This window comes from Rhizopus microsporus, assembly GCF_002708625.1.
Source record: "Rhizopus microsporus ATCC 52813 unplaced genomic scaffold scaffold_1, whole genome shotgun sequence".
NCBI lineage: Eukaryota > Fungi > Mucoromycota > Mucoromycetes > Mucorales > Rhizopodaceae > Rhizopus > Rhizopus microsporus.
The window spans coordinates 1,767,147-1,782,322 of record NW_019671916.1 but is presented as its reverse complement, the minus strand read 5'-3'; the positions used below and the strand labels follow the sequence as shown (position 1 = coordinate 1,782,322).

The 15,176-nt window shown below is 37.2% G+C and overlaps 8 protein-coding genes across 8 annotated transcripts; 3 read left to right on the top strand and 5 right to left on the bottom strand.

Moving 5' to 3' along the window:
- Positions 1-813: 813 nt before the first annotated feature.
- On the top strand, positions 814-1,807 carry RHIMIDRAFT_233050 (uncharacterized protein; the record flags this gene model as incomplete). The annotated part of the gene is made up of 3 exons (XM_023607876.1): positions 814-1,405; positions 1,463-1,546; positions 1,599-1,807. The coding sequence occupies 3 exons, from the start codon at positions 814-816 to the stop codon at positions 1,805-1,807; spliced, it is 885 nt and encodes a 294-aa protein (XP_023471334.1).
- On the bottom strand, positions 1,586-2,948 carry RHIMIDRAFT_10004 (Abi-domain-containing protein). The gene is made up of 3 exons (XM_023605097.1): positions 2,451-2,948; positions 2,270-2,381; positions 1,586-2,226 (listed from the first exon to the last, which is right to left on the bottom strand). Exons 1-3 carry the CDS (start codon positions 2,832-2,834, stop codon positions 1,886-1,888), a joined length of 837 nt encoding a protein of 278 aa, XP_023471333.1. The 5' UTR covers positions 2,835-2,948; the 3' UTR covers positions 1,586-1,885.
- Positions 2,949-3,273: 325 nt separating this feature from the next.
- RHIMIDRAFT_285009 (excision repair cross-complementing 1-like protein) lies at positions 3,274-3,894 on the top strand (the record flags this gene model as incomplete). Its single annotated transcript, XM_023613234.1, has 1 exon — positions 3,274-3,894. The coding sequence occupies one exon, from the start codon at positions 3,274-3,276 to the stop codon at positions 3,892-3,894; it is 621 nt and encodes a 206-aa protein (XP_023471332.1).
- A 68-nt stretch (positions 3,895-3,962) lies between these two features.
- RHIMIDRAFT_196551 (kinase-like protein) lies at positions 3,963-5,356 on the bottom strand (the record flags this gene model as incomplete). Its single annotated transcript, XM_023606137.1, has 2 exons — positions 3,963-4,797; positions 4,848-5,356. The coding sequence occupies 2 exons, from the start codon at positions 5,354-5,356 to the stop codon at positions 3,963-3,965; spliced, it is 1,344 nt and encodes a 447-aa protein (XP_023471331.1).
- A 731-nt stretch (positions 5,357-6,087) lies between these two features.
- RHIMIDRAFT_243667 (uncharacterized protein) lies at positions 6,088-6,759 on the bottom strand (the record flags this gene model as incomplete). The annotated part of the gene is made up of 2 exons (XM_023609972.1): positions 6,088-6,660; positions 6,706-6,759. The coding sequence occupies 2 exons, from the start codon at positions 6,757-6,759 to the stop codon at positions 6,088-6,090; spliced, it is 627 nt and encodes a 208-aa protein (XP_023471330.1).
- A 3-nt stretch (positions 6,760-6,762) lies between these two features.
- On the bottom strand, positions 6,763-8,340 carry RHIMIDRAFT_10000 (serine protease). Its single transcript, XM_023605096.1, has 2 exons — positions 7,932-8,340; positions 6,763-7,857 (listed from the first exon to the last, which is right to left on the bottom strand). The coding sequence occupies exons 1-2, from the start codon at positions 8,289-8,291 to the stop codon at positions 6,919-6,921; spliced, it is 1,299 nt and encodes a 432-aa protein (XP_023471329.1). The 5' UTR covers positions 8,292-8,340; the 3' UTR covers positions 6,763-6,918.
- A 43-nt stretch (positions 8,341-8,383) lies between these two features.
- Positions 8,384-9,625, bottom strand: RHIMIDRAFT_233045 (uncharacterized protein; the record flags this gene model as incomplete). Its single annotated transcript, XM_023607875.1, has 5 exons — positions 8,384-8,788; positions 8,843-8,894; positions 8,955-9,129; positions 9,179-9,422; positions 9,476-9,625. 5 exons carry the CDS (start codon positions 9,623-9,625, stop codon positions 8,384-8,386), a joined length of 1,026 nt encoding a protein of 341 aa, XP_023471328.1.
- A 3,288-nt stretch (positions 9,626-12,913) lies between these two features.
- On the top strand, positions 12,914-13,238 carry RHIMIDRAFT_254409 (uncharacterized protein; the record flags this gene model as incomplete). Its single annotated transcript, XM_023611090.1, has 1 exon — positions 12,914-13,238. A coding segment is annotated over exon 1 (197 nt), but the record flags the coding sequence as incomplete, so codon positions are not given.
- Positions 13,239-15,176: the final 1,938 nt, after the last annotated feature.

Genomic DNA, 15,176 nt, shown 5'->3' with positions numbered 1-15,176 from the left:
AACCACATCCTTCGTCTTCGTTTCGGTAACATAGCCATTGATGGTAAATTAGCTGAACGATTCCTAAAAAGTTAAATGAAAAAATATTGAATTTCAAACGCAAATCACTATATTCGTAATATGGCAAACATTTGATAATATTTAGTACAAGATAAATCATTTGGATAGTCTAGAAGCAAAAATCAAAATGTCAGGGCACAGTTCCTTTGATAGCTTTTTTGGGTGACTGCATGAGAACTAGGATACGATGCTCATTCATCTACGTGTCCCAACAGCATCACAGAAAAAAAAGATACAACGGATCTAATTTGCTGGACAGAAATGAATTCAGATCATCACAAGATTATTTAAAATCTAGTGATAAGGACTGGTCTTTTGCTATTAGTGTTTATCATTAATGTAGGTTTGTTACCATTGCAAACAGAAATAACTAAATTACACCTGTGTATTAGACTGTGATAGGTATTTATGGCAAGTAAGATCATAAAAGCTCCTTTGAATACAGTACTTTATTATACGCATAAACCTATATTTTGTTATTTAACAATGGTAACTAAGAAAAAAGCTCTATTCAGTTTTACTATAGACTACAAGTATCATGCACAGGCCAAAAACCCCCAATTGCTTTATTTTAAAGGCAAAAATGAAAAAGACTCAGTTGACCAATGGTAGCATTCAATAACAAACAATTTAGGAAACCAAGTCTATAAATGCAACTACTGAGTTTACTTTTTCTGCATCATCTTATTTTTATTTGTTTCTTTTCTTTTCTTGTAAATCGATCACTGCCTTACTTTCTTTTCATTATTTAGAATGACAAATCACGATAATAACAACAATAATAAGGATACGCATGAAAGTAAAAGTGATAAGGAATCACCTAGTTTATTACCTCCTCAAGCAGCAGCCACTCCTCCTCCATCTACAGACGATACTGCGTCACTACTATCACCTTGGTGGTCAGAACAAACAGCTACGACAGAAGAGACACAGCCTACAGCTACTGAAAAGACTAATAATACGAATAGCTCAAGTGCAAGCAACAATAGCAGCAGTACACATAAGCATACCATCTTGATAGGACTCAATCGCAACATGGAGCATAATGATGACAAAGAAATAAGCTGGAAAGAGAAATGCTATGTGTTTGCCAATGTACCCAAATTGAAATATGAAGGAAAATCAGATAGAGAAAACTTGGAAAAACTGTTTGATTATTCAAGAGAATGCACCATGGTTTGCTTTTTGAGGGAGAGTCGGAAACTGGCAAGGCAACGACTACTGCTGACAGAAGAAAATACAGAAAAGAAAACAAGTGACATTGGATTTACTTTAAATCCATTTTATGGGACATGGATATCAGTAGCCAAGACACCTAAAAGATGCAGAGAGCATATACTTGGAGGTATACATGTAATAATGGAAGTAGTATTTGTTATATTTACACCTATTGTTGTTGTAGTGCAAGCATTTCTCACAAAAAAAGATTACCCAGATTATTACACAATAGATCTAGGAGAAGAGACAAAACATTCAAGTGAGCATGGTAAGTAATAAAAACTAAAAACTAAAAAAAGATGAATTGAACCCTTGTCAAGTTTCTAGGGTCATCCATAAAGCATTTGGACCATTACAACATCTATCACAGAGATATATTGATTCATGGAATAATGGTACACAGCAAGCGTTCTTTCACAAGTTTTGGACTCGATTAGAAAGAGGAGATGCATTTTATCTAGTTCGAGATTGTACAAAGAGGTTGATCGAGAATGTGTTGGAAGACAAAAAACCCAGTGATAAGAAATAATATAATAGTGTTATGTCCAATAGATTGAATCACCTGTTTGTGTTAATAGTTGAAATAACATTATAAATAAGAAAACACCTATCGGAAAACAAGCATATATAACTGCATTTCAACAAGAGCAACAAATATACCATTACACATCTCTCTCTTATATATAAAAAACGCTTTTAACTTACATTGTATCTCTCGTTTACGTCTATACTTGATACAGCTGAAATCAGGAAAGCCCATGATATTGCAGAATGAGTGGCAGATTACACATGACCAAAGGCTACCTGTCTTCAAGAACAGATAGCTCACATACCAGCCAAAGACAGTAGTATATGCAAATTGAAATAAGGAAGCTGATATCGATTGAATCATCGCTTGTCTTGTTCCACCCAATACATAATAATTTTCCCAAGCATGATGCAAATGAGCTATTCGATGTCAATGATCATTCATGAATAGTCATGAACTTACCTAAACCAAAATATAAAGGAGACATAAAGATCAAATAACCCTTTGAATAATTAGCTTGATAGAGTACAACAATCATGCATGCTCTGAATACTAATTCTTCTGTGAAAGGTGCCTAAATGATATGTATATATATATATATATATATGTATAATCTAGATCATCATCTTGTATTTATTCTTACCACATAATAATTTCGCTGTCCCAAGGGTTCTGTAAGAGTCAAGATGACATCTCGATGGAAATCAAAATTTTTTTGAAATGGAAGTTCATCATCAAAGTAACGTATAGAGATGGGACCTAGAAAGAGCAAAGAGGTCAACAAGAGAGGCTTGATAAGAGCTTGAATGTTAAATGTAAGACCGAGGACAGTCAATAGGTTGGCTGTTGTCAGGTACCGAACAATAGCAACTGAAACAAGTGATGCTACTGTCACAGCTTTCATTCTTGCTCGAATCACTGGTGGATGGTTACGTGATCCAGGTATTTTGAACATGTAAAATCCAATAATGTATATAACAGTAAAGCCAATGCATATTAAATTAGCTAATCCCGTTGAAATGGTCATTGTGACAGGAAGAAGGGGAAAAAAGAAAAAGAAAAAAATAATACATTATTACCACTCTTTAAAGTGGATTCTTTGTTCTCTTTTCTTATTTTTAAAGGAAAGAGGGACCATCCAAGAAATAACCATGATATAGAAGCGAAAGAAAAAAAAATACGTGACCTTTGATTCGTGGATTCATGCAGACACTCTCTTTCTTTTACTCTTTTTTTTTTTTTAAATATCCTTTAGAATGTCAAATGAGTCACCTTGGAAGATTCCTTCAATAGAAGAAATTGAAAAGCAACAAACAAATAAATCAACAAGCACCTTATTTTTTAAACCAAAACAATCTACAAATGATGCTCGCAACAACAACAACAACAACAACACCGTTATTGCGCAGCAAACAAATCATCATAATAATAATAGACCAGTCGTAGAAAACAGACCCAAACGGACGATGGGTAATGCCATCCTGGTGAACCCAATACAACAAAAGAATCCGGTTTTAAAGTTTATTCGCAATGTACCATATGAGCCATCGGATACGATCAAGATGGATTATGTTGTCGGACAGACCACAGGTGTGATATATCTAAGTTTGCGGTACCACCGACTGTACCCAAACTATATTTATGACCGACTCAATAGCGTAAAGAACCTCTATGTCACACGTATCTTGCTCGTATTTGTCGATGCAGAAAATTATCATGACGCCATTCGAGAGATTAATCGAGTGGCCATCTTGAGCGAATTTACGCTAGTGCTCTGTTGGAGTATGGAAGAGGCAGGAAGATATCTTGAAACGTTCAAGGCATTCGAAAATATGGGGACTGACCTCATCCGTGAGAAAGTCGAAAATGATTACTTGGCAAAAGTGACAGACTGTTTGACCAACGTCCGAAGCGTCAATAAGACCGATGTTCTGACGTTACTCTCTACCTTTGGATCATTAAAGCGAGTGATGGAAGCATCGACCGAGGAGTTAAGCGTGTGCCCTGGATTTGGAGAACAGAAAGTGAAGAGGTTACAACGAGTTTGGAAACAACCATTTTTGATGAATAAAAAGAGAAAGACATGATTTGTTTTTTATTGTACATTATGTTATTACTACTACTACAATTATTATACATTAAATATTTCTTTTTTCTACAAGGATACAACATCCATATCTTCATGTGAGTAATCTATAAATGAAGTTCTGAAAGGCTTTTTTATGGATACAAATGACGCATCCGAGATATGACGGTAGGCAGTGTCATCTTCATCATCTTGATCCAAGTAATTACTACTAAAGAAAGTAAACTCTGATTCATTCTGGTTGACCATGCCATCGCTCTGTCGAATAAAAGAATAACCTCGGAACGCATTCTCTGTCAAGCCAGCTGGACAGTGTTCGGGTAAATACTTTTGACGTAATAGGATCGCTTCATCATTCTCTTCCTTGATGTGAGTAGACATGCGTAGAAAATCTGGATCAAAATTACTGAGATCTGTCTCGGATGATGTCAAAGGTACATACATCGGTTTCACCCTTTTTGCATAGACATCTTTCCAGTTTAGATGATTGATAAAGTAAGGATGAGTCCTGATCTCAAACACACCACTAACACCAGAGCCTAGCCGTAAGAACGGATCACGCTCTAATAAACCAGCGATCAAGTCCATCGCTTCGGGATCAAAGTGAGCAGGAAAGAGCAAGTCGTCATAGAGGACTCGTTCGTACATTTCGTCTGGAGTGGGAGCACCAAACGGTGTGATACCTGTGATCATTTCGTATAGCATTGTTCCAAGGCTCCAATAATCGGCAGCATAAGAATACTCTTCCTCTTGAAGAATAATTTCCGGCGCTAAATATTCTGGTGTGCCACAATAAGTCGTCGTACGATGCTCTTCATTATCGCTAAACATTTTCGATAGACCGAAATCAGTTAATACAATGTGACCATCACTGGCCAATAGCACATTTTCAGGTTTCAAGTCTCTATAAGAATACATGAGAACAAATTTATGAAAGGGGCAAATTTTTTTTACCTGTAGAGTATGTGATGTCTATGTAATTCTTGAAGGCCCATGACGATTTCAGCACAATAGAGTCTACATTGTTCCTTGGGAAAACAGATGAACCTTTGAAGTAAAGTGGCTAAATCAGCCCCAGCGTGATAATCCAACACAAGGTATAAATTCTGCATATCTTGAAATGCCCAATGAAGTTGAATTAAGAATGGATGTCTTAGGTCAGAGACAGTAGCCAGGATGTCTCTTTCCATCTTGATATGGTTGACCTCTCTCGTCGTAATGTTCCACGATTTATTAATTGTTTTTAGTGCATACAACTTGGCTTGTCTTTTCACAAGGATCACCTTGCCTGTTGCTCCTTTACCCAGTACCTTGATCAATTCAAACTGATCGATATGTACAGCGTCATCGTGATGAACAATAGACGATATTGTGGTTGGAGGTGAAGGTGGTGCGACCAGTCGTTTACATTGTCTGACATCATAAAAGGAGCTTTTTCTTTTTAAAGTATGTGGTGGTGTCATAATAGATGGCTGTGCGACTGTACATGATTTATGATGACTATTGTTACTATGGCTGCCATGCGACTGCTTCGAAATCATTCTATCCTCATCTCGCTGCACAGACAGGAACTCTCTTAGAAGCGAGCATTGCGCGATATGAACTATAGACTGGTTTAGATAAGCCTGTAGTCGTTCTGCGTTTGTCTTTCTCTTTTTAAGTGTAAACAGTGAGCGTAATGTGTTTATCTTGTTGTTTTTTATCAATTTCGGCAGTGGAACCCGATATTTAGGAAAATGTTTGTGAAGCTGTATATGTAGATTGTTTATATTTGTATACAACATAAAGGGCAATTGTTACACACTTACAAGGCTGTCTAATTCAATAAAATCTTTAAGGTATCGAACAAGTGAAAGATGGCAATCTTTATCTTCCAATATGACATGATATACCTAAACTATATTAGTCCTTTGTCTTGTATATGTCATTCTTTTTATTTACAATGCAACTCACTCCAGACATCACTTGCATATTATTTTCAATGACTGCAATTCGATATGGGTAAGACGGTTGATGATTTTGTTGAAGAATAACTGCTCCGGGCATAATTCGGCTTTATTGATAAATATAATAAATAAGAAGTACAAAAGAAACAAATAATAAAAAAAAGGGTAAAAAGTGGAAAGAAAAGCAAAGAACTTCTTTTATACCTTTTCCTTTTTTTTTTTTTTCCCTGGAGAAACGCACGTTTGTATTACACGGCTGTTGTTGTTGTTGTTGTTCTTACTAAAAAAGCATCCTTGTGCATTGGCCATATAGGCTGCATTTGTATCTCGTTTCCCTTGGTGACACTCATCTCAAAGCGATAATCGAAATCCAAGGCTCTTGCTGCAGTGGCTGGTGTAGACGTTAGTAAGATAAAGCCCCATTTGGTTTGTAATTCCTTTATTTTTTGCCAACACCCTTTATCGACACATGAAGTATTATCGATCATGACCCATAACACATGGAAATTTGCATGCTCTTCATTTAACCAATACTCCAAGGTCGCACTTGGGGTTTGTCCTTGCTTTAGATGAAACAGATGGAATTTGTTATCGTCTAGTGGAACCAAGCGTTCATCGAGATCAAAATATAAAATGTGCGAACGTGAATGAATGAGGCTGTGTTTGGCTATTTGGACCATCACTGTCGATTTCCCACTGCCTGAGGTACCTATAAGATCGATTCTGTCTCCTGGTCGAAGAAATGCCCCTTCCTCTGTGTTACTCATCCCTTCAAATGGTAAATCTATTCGTGTATTTTCTCGTTGTACTCTAGCTAACGTCTATGAACAACAGTAAATAATAGAAGTACAGCATAACAAGCTTACTCTTAAAGCTGACTCATGCTTAATCTTGGAAATGAAGTTTAATAGAAATGGCATTCAGGTGAGGTTATATAAAAATATAAATGGAAAAAAATGGTGTAAAAATGTAATCATTTTCCCTTAGTTTGTGTCTCTTGCGTTTTTTAAACTCACAGCGTGAATGTGACCCATGCGTTCATTACACGCGGCTTTATTATTACTTCGGGGGGGGGAATATTATGTGCTTTCGTAATCGTTGTAAATCAAAAGATTAGGGGTGTCTTTGGGAATCTTTGTCAATTCATTAGGTGTGGCTACAGCAAGAATTCTCTCCTTGATTTCCTTGGGGGTGACGCCAGGTTCAGATTGGCTAAGGAAATAAGCAGCCAAACCAGCAACGTGAGGTGAAGCCATGGATGTTCCAGAGATAGTGTTTGTTGCCGTGTTACTTCCTATCCAGATAGACTGGATGTCTAAACCAGGCGCAAATACGTCAACACATTTACCATAGTTTGAAAAGTAAGCTCTTTCGTCAGCAATCGTGCTTGCTCCCACAGTGATCGCTTTCTCGGCTCGAGCAGGCGAATAGTCACATGCATCTCGGTTATCATTACCCGCAGCCACAGCAAAGACCATACCTGCGTCAACTGCAGCATTCACAATCTTGTCCAAGCCAACAGACTTGCCGCCGCCCAAACTCATGTTGGCCACAGCCCCCTTGAATGGTTTGCCTTCTGTCTGAGCCTGTTCTTTGTCCTTTCTGAAATCCAAAATAGCCCAATCAACTCCGCCCATCACGTCCGACATTGAACCAGAGCCATTGGAAGCCAAGACTTTGACGGCGACTGGGCGTGCTTTCTTGGCAACTCCGTATTTTGTACCAGCGATCGTACCAGCACAGTGAGATCCGTGACCGTTGCCATCGCGGTCGTCATCGCCTGCAGGAATTGTCTTTCCCCAGGTTGCTCGACCACCAAAATCGTTATGACTAACGTTAATACCAGTATCAATCACATACACCTTGATACCGTCACCAGCAGTGTTGGCGTCATAATTATATTTGCTAAAATTACGAAGCGTCAGTGCTTTACGAGAGGAAATACGAGCAAGTCCCCAAGGTGCACCACGTTGTAATTCGCTGGCATAAACAATGGAATCTTCTTCAACGAAATCAACCTTTTTATGTAAACTGTCAGTATTTTTTGTCTTATTTTTTTTTTTAAAAAAAAAAAAAAAAAAACAAGTCTTACTTCTTCGGAACGACGAATAGCTTCCAACATATTTTTATCAAAACGACCTGCATAACCTTTGAAATTAGGTGTTTCGTAAACATGCTTAATTCCCATTTGGAAGGAACTATCCAAAAATTCTCCATTATTATAAGCTTTAGCTGCAACCATAGAGCTGATCCATTCAGCATGATCTTGAAGCTGTTCCATAGATAAATGGTCTTTCAAGACAACAATATAAGATCCTCGTACAGCTTCAGCTTCAACAGGAGCATAAAGAGGGGCAACATATCCATCATCAAAGGAACTTGTCTTGACCATAGGTACGGCTGTGGCGTAGCCAGCCAATACCAAAGCAGCAGTTAAAAGAGTAAACTTCATCCAAAAAATAAAAAGAGAAAAGAAAGGTATACTTTTGAAGAGAGAGGGAAAAAAAAAAGAGGCCTTTTTATTTAAATGCAGATAAGGAAATTCTAACCAATTAAAGAGTCGTCCATGATGTCACTTGACTCGTCACCTTGGACTTGAACCACCTCATTCTCATCATTTCTTTGATTATACAGTTTCTCCTCGGCGAGTGTTCGCTTGATTTCCCATTGTACTTTCCTTTGCCTTTGTTTTGTAGTCATCTCACGTATTTTTGACTGAACAATGGACTGTTTGGGCAGATTTATAGAGATGGACGTATCATCAATCATACCAGTGTTTGTCATAAAGTTCCTCAGACGTGCAGGCTTTGTTTCTCTTATCCTTAGTTTTTCTTTCATCATGGCCTGCGCTACAGCAGTCAATTGAGGTGTTGCTAGTGCTTTACGTTTGGCATCAGAGTATTTGCTCAAGATGACGTTGTATGTGTCTGTATCAAGACATTTTGCAAGCTACATGTATACGTTTAAAGATATATATATATACACACACTACATTGAACTTACGGTATCATTCTTTATGCTTTCTATATGTAATGTATGTAGTTTGTCTAGTATTCTATTTATAATGAGAAGTCATACATATATACACACACACATAACAGGAAATAATTCTTACAATCTTGCGTCCTTAAATTCCTCACGCTCTTGTATACTAGTCGGATCGAAGACTTGTTCTGCCGTAAATGAAAATGCGTTCTGTGATCTCAACTTGTCAAATATTAATGCTGCTTCTATATTCTTGTCGTGTTTAATTGATTCTGCATAAAAATTAAATAGTCTTGACCAAGTATCTATTTATTGACTTAGCCTTTATGTTATCCCTGTATGTACATTGTCTACCTTTCTCCACTCGAATAGGCACCTTTTTCCAAACCTGGGGTTGGGAGTGATATAAGAAATAGAGTGCAAATATGGCACCCGATCGATATATATCAGAGGGTGAATGCATGTATTCAAGGGCACAGGTATAGAATGTATTTAAATACACATTGCGAAATTCTTTGTACAGACATGAATAATGGATCAAAGAAAACTGAAGCTCAATCCATACGTCTTCAAAGTCATGAAATGTATGTGATTGTTTCTGGTCAAATAAAGAAATTAGTAACAATAATTATAAAACATGTATAAACGCACACTAAAGAAATGGAGTAACAAATATTGAATATCGTCTTGAATGGCGAATCTTGATAAACCAGCCCAACGTTGGACATGCACCAGATTAGCAAATTCTAGTGTTGTTTCTGGGTATTTGATGATTCCTGCCTTGGTGTCTTGTTCATTCATAAAACATAAGCCTGTAGGAAAAAAAAAGAGCAGAATGAAAGAAAAAAAAAAAGGCTTTTTTTTTTATTATTTTCTTGATAACAGCGATTTAATAGTTGAAGATATGATAAACCCAAGTTTTTCATGAAGACCAATAGATGAAGCCAAAAATAGAGCTTGCTGTATACATTCTTTGGATGTAGAAAGCGTAAACAGATCTGGTATCATATCCAAGAATCCGTGACTAGCTGCGTAAAGAAAGGCCGGGTTCTCACCATCGGGTTGACAGGTTGTTGTAAGGGGTGCCAAGAGTCGGACCATATCAATCTTGCGCTCTTGTACAGCCATCATCAAACATTTGCTGCTCACAGGACATTCACGTTGAAGAAGTAGTCGTAAACACTCGAGCCGGTTCCAATGCACGGCCAAACTCACGAGTTCGTTCGACTGTCTATACCGCTGACTTGCATCATAATCAAGAAGCAGGATAAGCTGATGAGCATTGCCGCTGATAACAGCATACTCGACTACAGCTTGAGATGAATCACTTGACCAGACCATGTCTGTCTCAGTGGGATTATTTGCGTGGCAGGTACTGTAGGACAAGAGTAAACGAAGACAGTTCTTGAATCCGTACTTGGCTGCGGTATGGATCGGAAGGCGGTTATGCTTTTGGCACTTGATATCTATCCTTGCCCCCGAAGATAACAAGATTTTTAGACATTCCACTTGGTTCCGCTGTACAGCATAGTGAACAGCTGTCTGTCCCTGGTGATCTGTCGCATTAATATTGATTTCCGAATGCTGTAGTAAGAGTGGAATACCCTTATCGAAACCGATGAATGAGGCTTCATGAAGGGCAGTTGTCTTATTCGGTCCAGATGTTTGATTGATGTCCAAATGAACATTTCGTACAAGTTCTTTTAGTTTTTCGAGTGATTGTGCTATACAAGCCCAGCTTAACAATGAGCGATGGTATTGTGGATCGCACTGGTTGGGGGAAGAAGTATCCTTTAACAATGGCTCCAAGTAATTAAATTTACATTTCTTTGTTGGCTCGGGTATTGGGTTCTGTAAAAATGATATTGATAAGGCGCGTTTACGGCTGTTTGTATTTGTTTGATCTACAGGTGATGAAGGAGGTGAGGGCAAGATGATTTTTTCTGTATTATTGTCGTTGTTATTGTCGTTATTTGTTGTAATAGTGATTGAATGCATTATTGTAGTTTAATATATAAAATGAATGGAAAAGAAAGGAGAAAGAAAGAATATCTTGGCAATAAATAGTCATTTAAATACCATCTTGATGATCGACGGAAGAGTGAAAGAGAAAAGGGGAAGGTTAGCCTTTTTTTGGGAACAGGAAAAAAAATTTTTTTTGAATAGCAGCTCTTGGCAAAATAATAACTTTATGCAATAAATAAATTATAAAAAAACATATCTCAGTTTGCACTCTGTTGTTATGTTTGTTGCTATGGTTTTACTATAGCAACTATATATTTATTTTCTATAATGTAAAAAAAGACAGAGAGGTGACACATGCTTAAGGTGCGACTCTTGCATTTGTTAAAATAACACTGAATAAAAAAGCTTGGCAGTGTAATATCTTGTTTCCATATTCAGGGAATTAAAAGATGCCGATCATATGATAGCAGTGCCTGTGTAATAAAAATATATAATATACCTCTTTTTCATCTCTTGGCAGCTCATGTATTCATTTGACAGGACAAAAGAATAAAAGAAACACTTGGTCAAAAAAAATTTTTTTATTCATTTGTTGACGTGTTCTACTGGAAGCATGTGTAGTTATTGTCATAAACATCACAAGTATACCAGCCAGGGCCCGAGAAATCTATTAGACAGCTCGGAATAACAGAAAGACGATACGTAAATGAAAAAATGCAGTAATCGAATGATAATCAAGACATATCACACACGCGCGCGCACACATCTTATCATGCGTGTCAATAACTCGTGATATTACTGCTCGGCTGTCAACGAGCATCTCAACTTTCACTCTTTTTTTCCTTATTTTATAAAGCTATTTAATCGTTGGGCATTATTTGACCAAGACATATGAAGGAACAAGCATAGCCAAGACCCTCTTGTGTTTTCCTTTTTATGGTTTTTTGTTTCTGACACAGAGATAGGCGCTTGATTTGGAACATGACGTTTCAATTGTTTTTCTTATTTTAGATTTATGATGGCCTCATAGGCATGTCTAATATGTATTATCTTGCCTCAGTGCTGTCATGCAAATTGACTACATCATTTTAATGCATTATTTTCGGGTTTGAGGGAAGCATGAACAACCCCTCATATATGCAAAACGGGATGGACACACCACAAGCAGAACGTCTAAGCATAGGGGGTAAAAAACCTATATCGGCTTACAGTTCAACATTGTTCGAATCCAGCAGCGGAGTATTTTTATACCAGCGTGGTCCTTGATGATAATAAACAGGCTGCCTTCTGTTAGGATAGTATGTCCTACAAAAGTACTGAAGGGCTTTTTAACAGTTCCCTGAATGAGTATCTAATAGGCCCTAATAGAGAAGTTGTCAGACAACTTATGCTTATATACAGGAAAAATGTTTTTTTATGACCTGAAGACAGCAGTTTATTTCGATGAAACATGGGGATATCTACGCTGGCTGAGATATACTAATAAAATATAAGAGTGCCAACATACATAAAAAGATAAAAACTTGCATGAAGGCTGCATATGGCTCAGATGCCAAGAGTCGGCTTCGTTGATGTTCTTTTATTTCATTTCATCAGAGAACTCCCGTCAGGGCAAGGGAATGCTCTTGGCTTTTTACATGACAATGACCTGAGCAACATTCCATTTCGGTATAGTTTAAAACGAATACAGTAAGTTGGTAATTAAGTGTAATGCGTAAAGTAGAGAAATAGTTTAGATATATTCATAATCTTTTGTCATTCTCATTGATGCTAGTAATGACGTGTATGAAGTGCTGTTTGAAAGCTGAAAAAGCCTCTTTCATGTCAATAGCTTCGGATTGAAAAAGAAACTGGCAAAGCTGGAAAAACTCTCTCTCTACAAATGTTTTTACTCTGTTTGACGAGCCTGGGCCGAGGCTGATGGATATTTGTTCGATGCATAGCTACTGAATATCATTCAATATTTAAAAGATTAGAAAAGAATACTTCTGCCAAGTCAAACAGTCAGGGTTTCTGATGAGTATGGAGCACAGAACAAACAACCGGTATAACAACCTAACAACCCATCATCCATCTCGATTTGTCTGCAAATTCACCTACAAAACACACTCAACACGGAGTTTTACGAAATCCCCTTACTTTTCAAAAAAAAAATCGCCAACACTTCAATTTCGACTTATTTTTCGCTTGTTATTTATTGGTTAAAGCATTGGACATGATCCCTCGTGATTTCGCGCAAGTTCAAAGAAGCTCTCGAGCCTTCTTGATTATCCCTATCAAAGTCATATTCCCCAGCATAGATGGTTCCTTCCGTTATCCAGCCATCTGCTCCCAAATGAAGGCGAAGGATCTACTTCATTATGATTCTACTTCTGATACGTTACAACAGATCCCAGATAACGACATAGATAGATGACTTCGACGAGGAGCTAACAAATAATCTGTTCAGTAACTTAAAACGCTCTGAGATTCAATTTTATTATTATTATTATTTTGGAAAACGTTGCTTTCAAGCGCCTTTTGTACATTCAACAGGAACTTCTTTACCAAACACCGTAGCCGAATTTTCCAAACTCATTCAACGTCTGCGTTCCAGTCTGTCTTCATGACTGACTTTTAACAAGATTATCATTCGATTATTCTATCAAACTGTTCTTAATCTTATGTAGTTTCTTTTGCGCCTGCCTCTTCACCAGAATATTTTCTGAGTTTACACGGAGCAATTAATATTATCACACAGTTGCTTTCGCAGGCTGTGAGGAACGAAAAGTGTGATATAAAAATATGTGATAATAAACTTCAAAAAATCTTTGACCTAATCTTTCGTCTCACCACAATTATGACTTTCCTAAACACAATCAACGACACCGACCTTTAATACTGGAGCATGCATTTGCAGCTATATCAATGTGATGTTGGAACTATGAAATAACCAAAGAAACACAAATTTCGAATTCTTTTTATTACATTGCAAGTTTGTGCAAGGAGATTGAGCATAGTGTGTGAAAGAGAAGTCTTAAGGTTGAGACGAAGAAGATGAAGTTAATATACATGTATATTACTTTTATTTTTCATGAATAAAGAGTGGTTAGTTGTGCCAGCATTTTAATGACGAATCCCAAATTTGACTTTTTGTTGCTGTAAACAATTGGTAAACTGATGAATTGGTGATTGTTTTTCTGCGTATGATGATAGACAAATCTGTCACTGGAACACGCACACACGATGGAAGACGCTAAGAACTTTAAACACTTTGGAGATATCCAAGCTTTGGTAACTCTTCCAAAGAATCATGAATCTTTAACTCGACCAATTCAAGCATCACGTACAAGCCAGTCGCAGGCAACAACAAGGTACAAAATGTGATCAAACGCCCTATGACTTGGGTCCCCATAATTTCCTGCATACTTTGACTGTCCAGGCTATCCTTACAGAAGATCCCTGCAAACAAGATATCGTTTTTCTCCCATATTTGCAGCCTCTACTTCGCCAAATCCAAGGTCATGGCTGTGATATTATCGAGCAAATATTTTTACCTCGGAAACATAAGAATACAACAAAATGAAACGGTATCTTTGTAATCATTTACGAACAGAGAAAAGAAAGGGACTCGTAGCAAAAGGGGGAATTGACCCTTTATATGCAAGAATAAATGTTGTCAATCAATTACATCTTATGAATTATATCATATGACGCGTCATCAAATACGGTAGACCATAGGTGCTATGAATCAGTGTTGTGGACTTAATATAAGGTATTACGTTTATATTGAAAATGACTTTGGATTGTGCACGAAATACATATATTGATTATACTATATCAAAGGATGTAATCTTCTTTCGTATAAACATAAAAATACGACAGTGATGTAATTTGAAGCTAAGAGACTTCGTTATGCATAGATCAGGACGTTGCACAGATGGGCCGACAGAATTTTTCTTAGCTTCGTCCAATGTAAATAGGGCCAGACAAGAACGGCTCAATGAATTGTAAGCAGAGCTCAGCCCTGTTGACATTCTCCTGTATAGCAGCCCTGAGTAGTTTTTAAATCCATTTTCATTAATTCCACTGTATATTAGATTATTGTGAGACTCTTACTGTTAAGTTGATCAATGATACATAATAAGGTGTGGCTGTATCCATCGGCATTGGTACAGTTCTGATGCTGTGCATATCTTCAATATAGTGGCTTGAAGTGTTTTAGAAAAAGTATCTATTTTCAATATAAATAAAGACAGCAGTAGAAGTTGTTTCAAAAAACACATTTACTTATTAAAGATTACTCCCAAAAGCCAATGCTTTGCACCAAAAAAAACCTAAAATAGAAGAAAAAATGGCCAGCAACGATGCCAAAAGACTTCTAAAAGCTCTGATTGTTGCTGTGACG

Coding starts and splice junctions, on each gene's coding strand:
- RHIMIDRAFT_10004 (XM_023605097.1), bottom strand. CDS start 2,834: ATGACCATTTCAACGGGATTAGCTAATTTAATATGCATTGGCTTTACT. Junction 2,382..2,450: donor GACAGCGAAATTATTATGTG/GTAAGAATAAAT, acceptor CATATCATTTAG/GCACCTTTCACAGAAGAATT. Junction 2,227..2,269: donor TCCTTTATATTTTGGTTTAG/GTAAGTTCATGA, acceptor GACATCGAATAG/CTCATTTGCATCATGCTTGG.
- RHIMIDRAFT_10000 (XM_023605096.1), bottom strand. CDS start 8,291: ATGAAGTTTACTCTTTTAACTGCTGCTTTGGTATTGGCTGGCTACGCC. Junction 7,858..7,931: donor CTATTCGTCGTTCCGAAGAA/GTAAGACTTGTT, acceptor TTACATAAAAAG/GTTGATTTCGTTGAAGAAGA.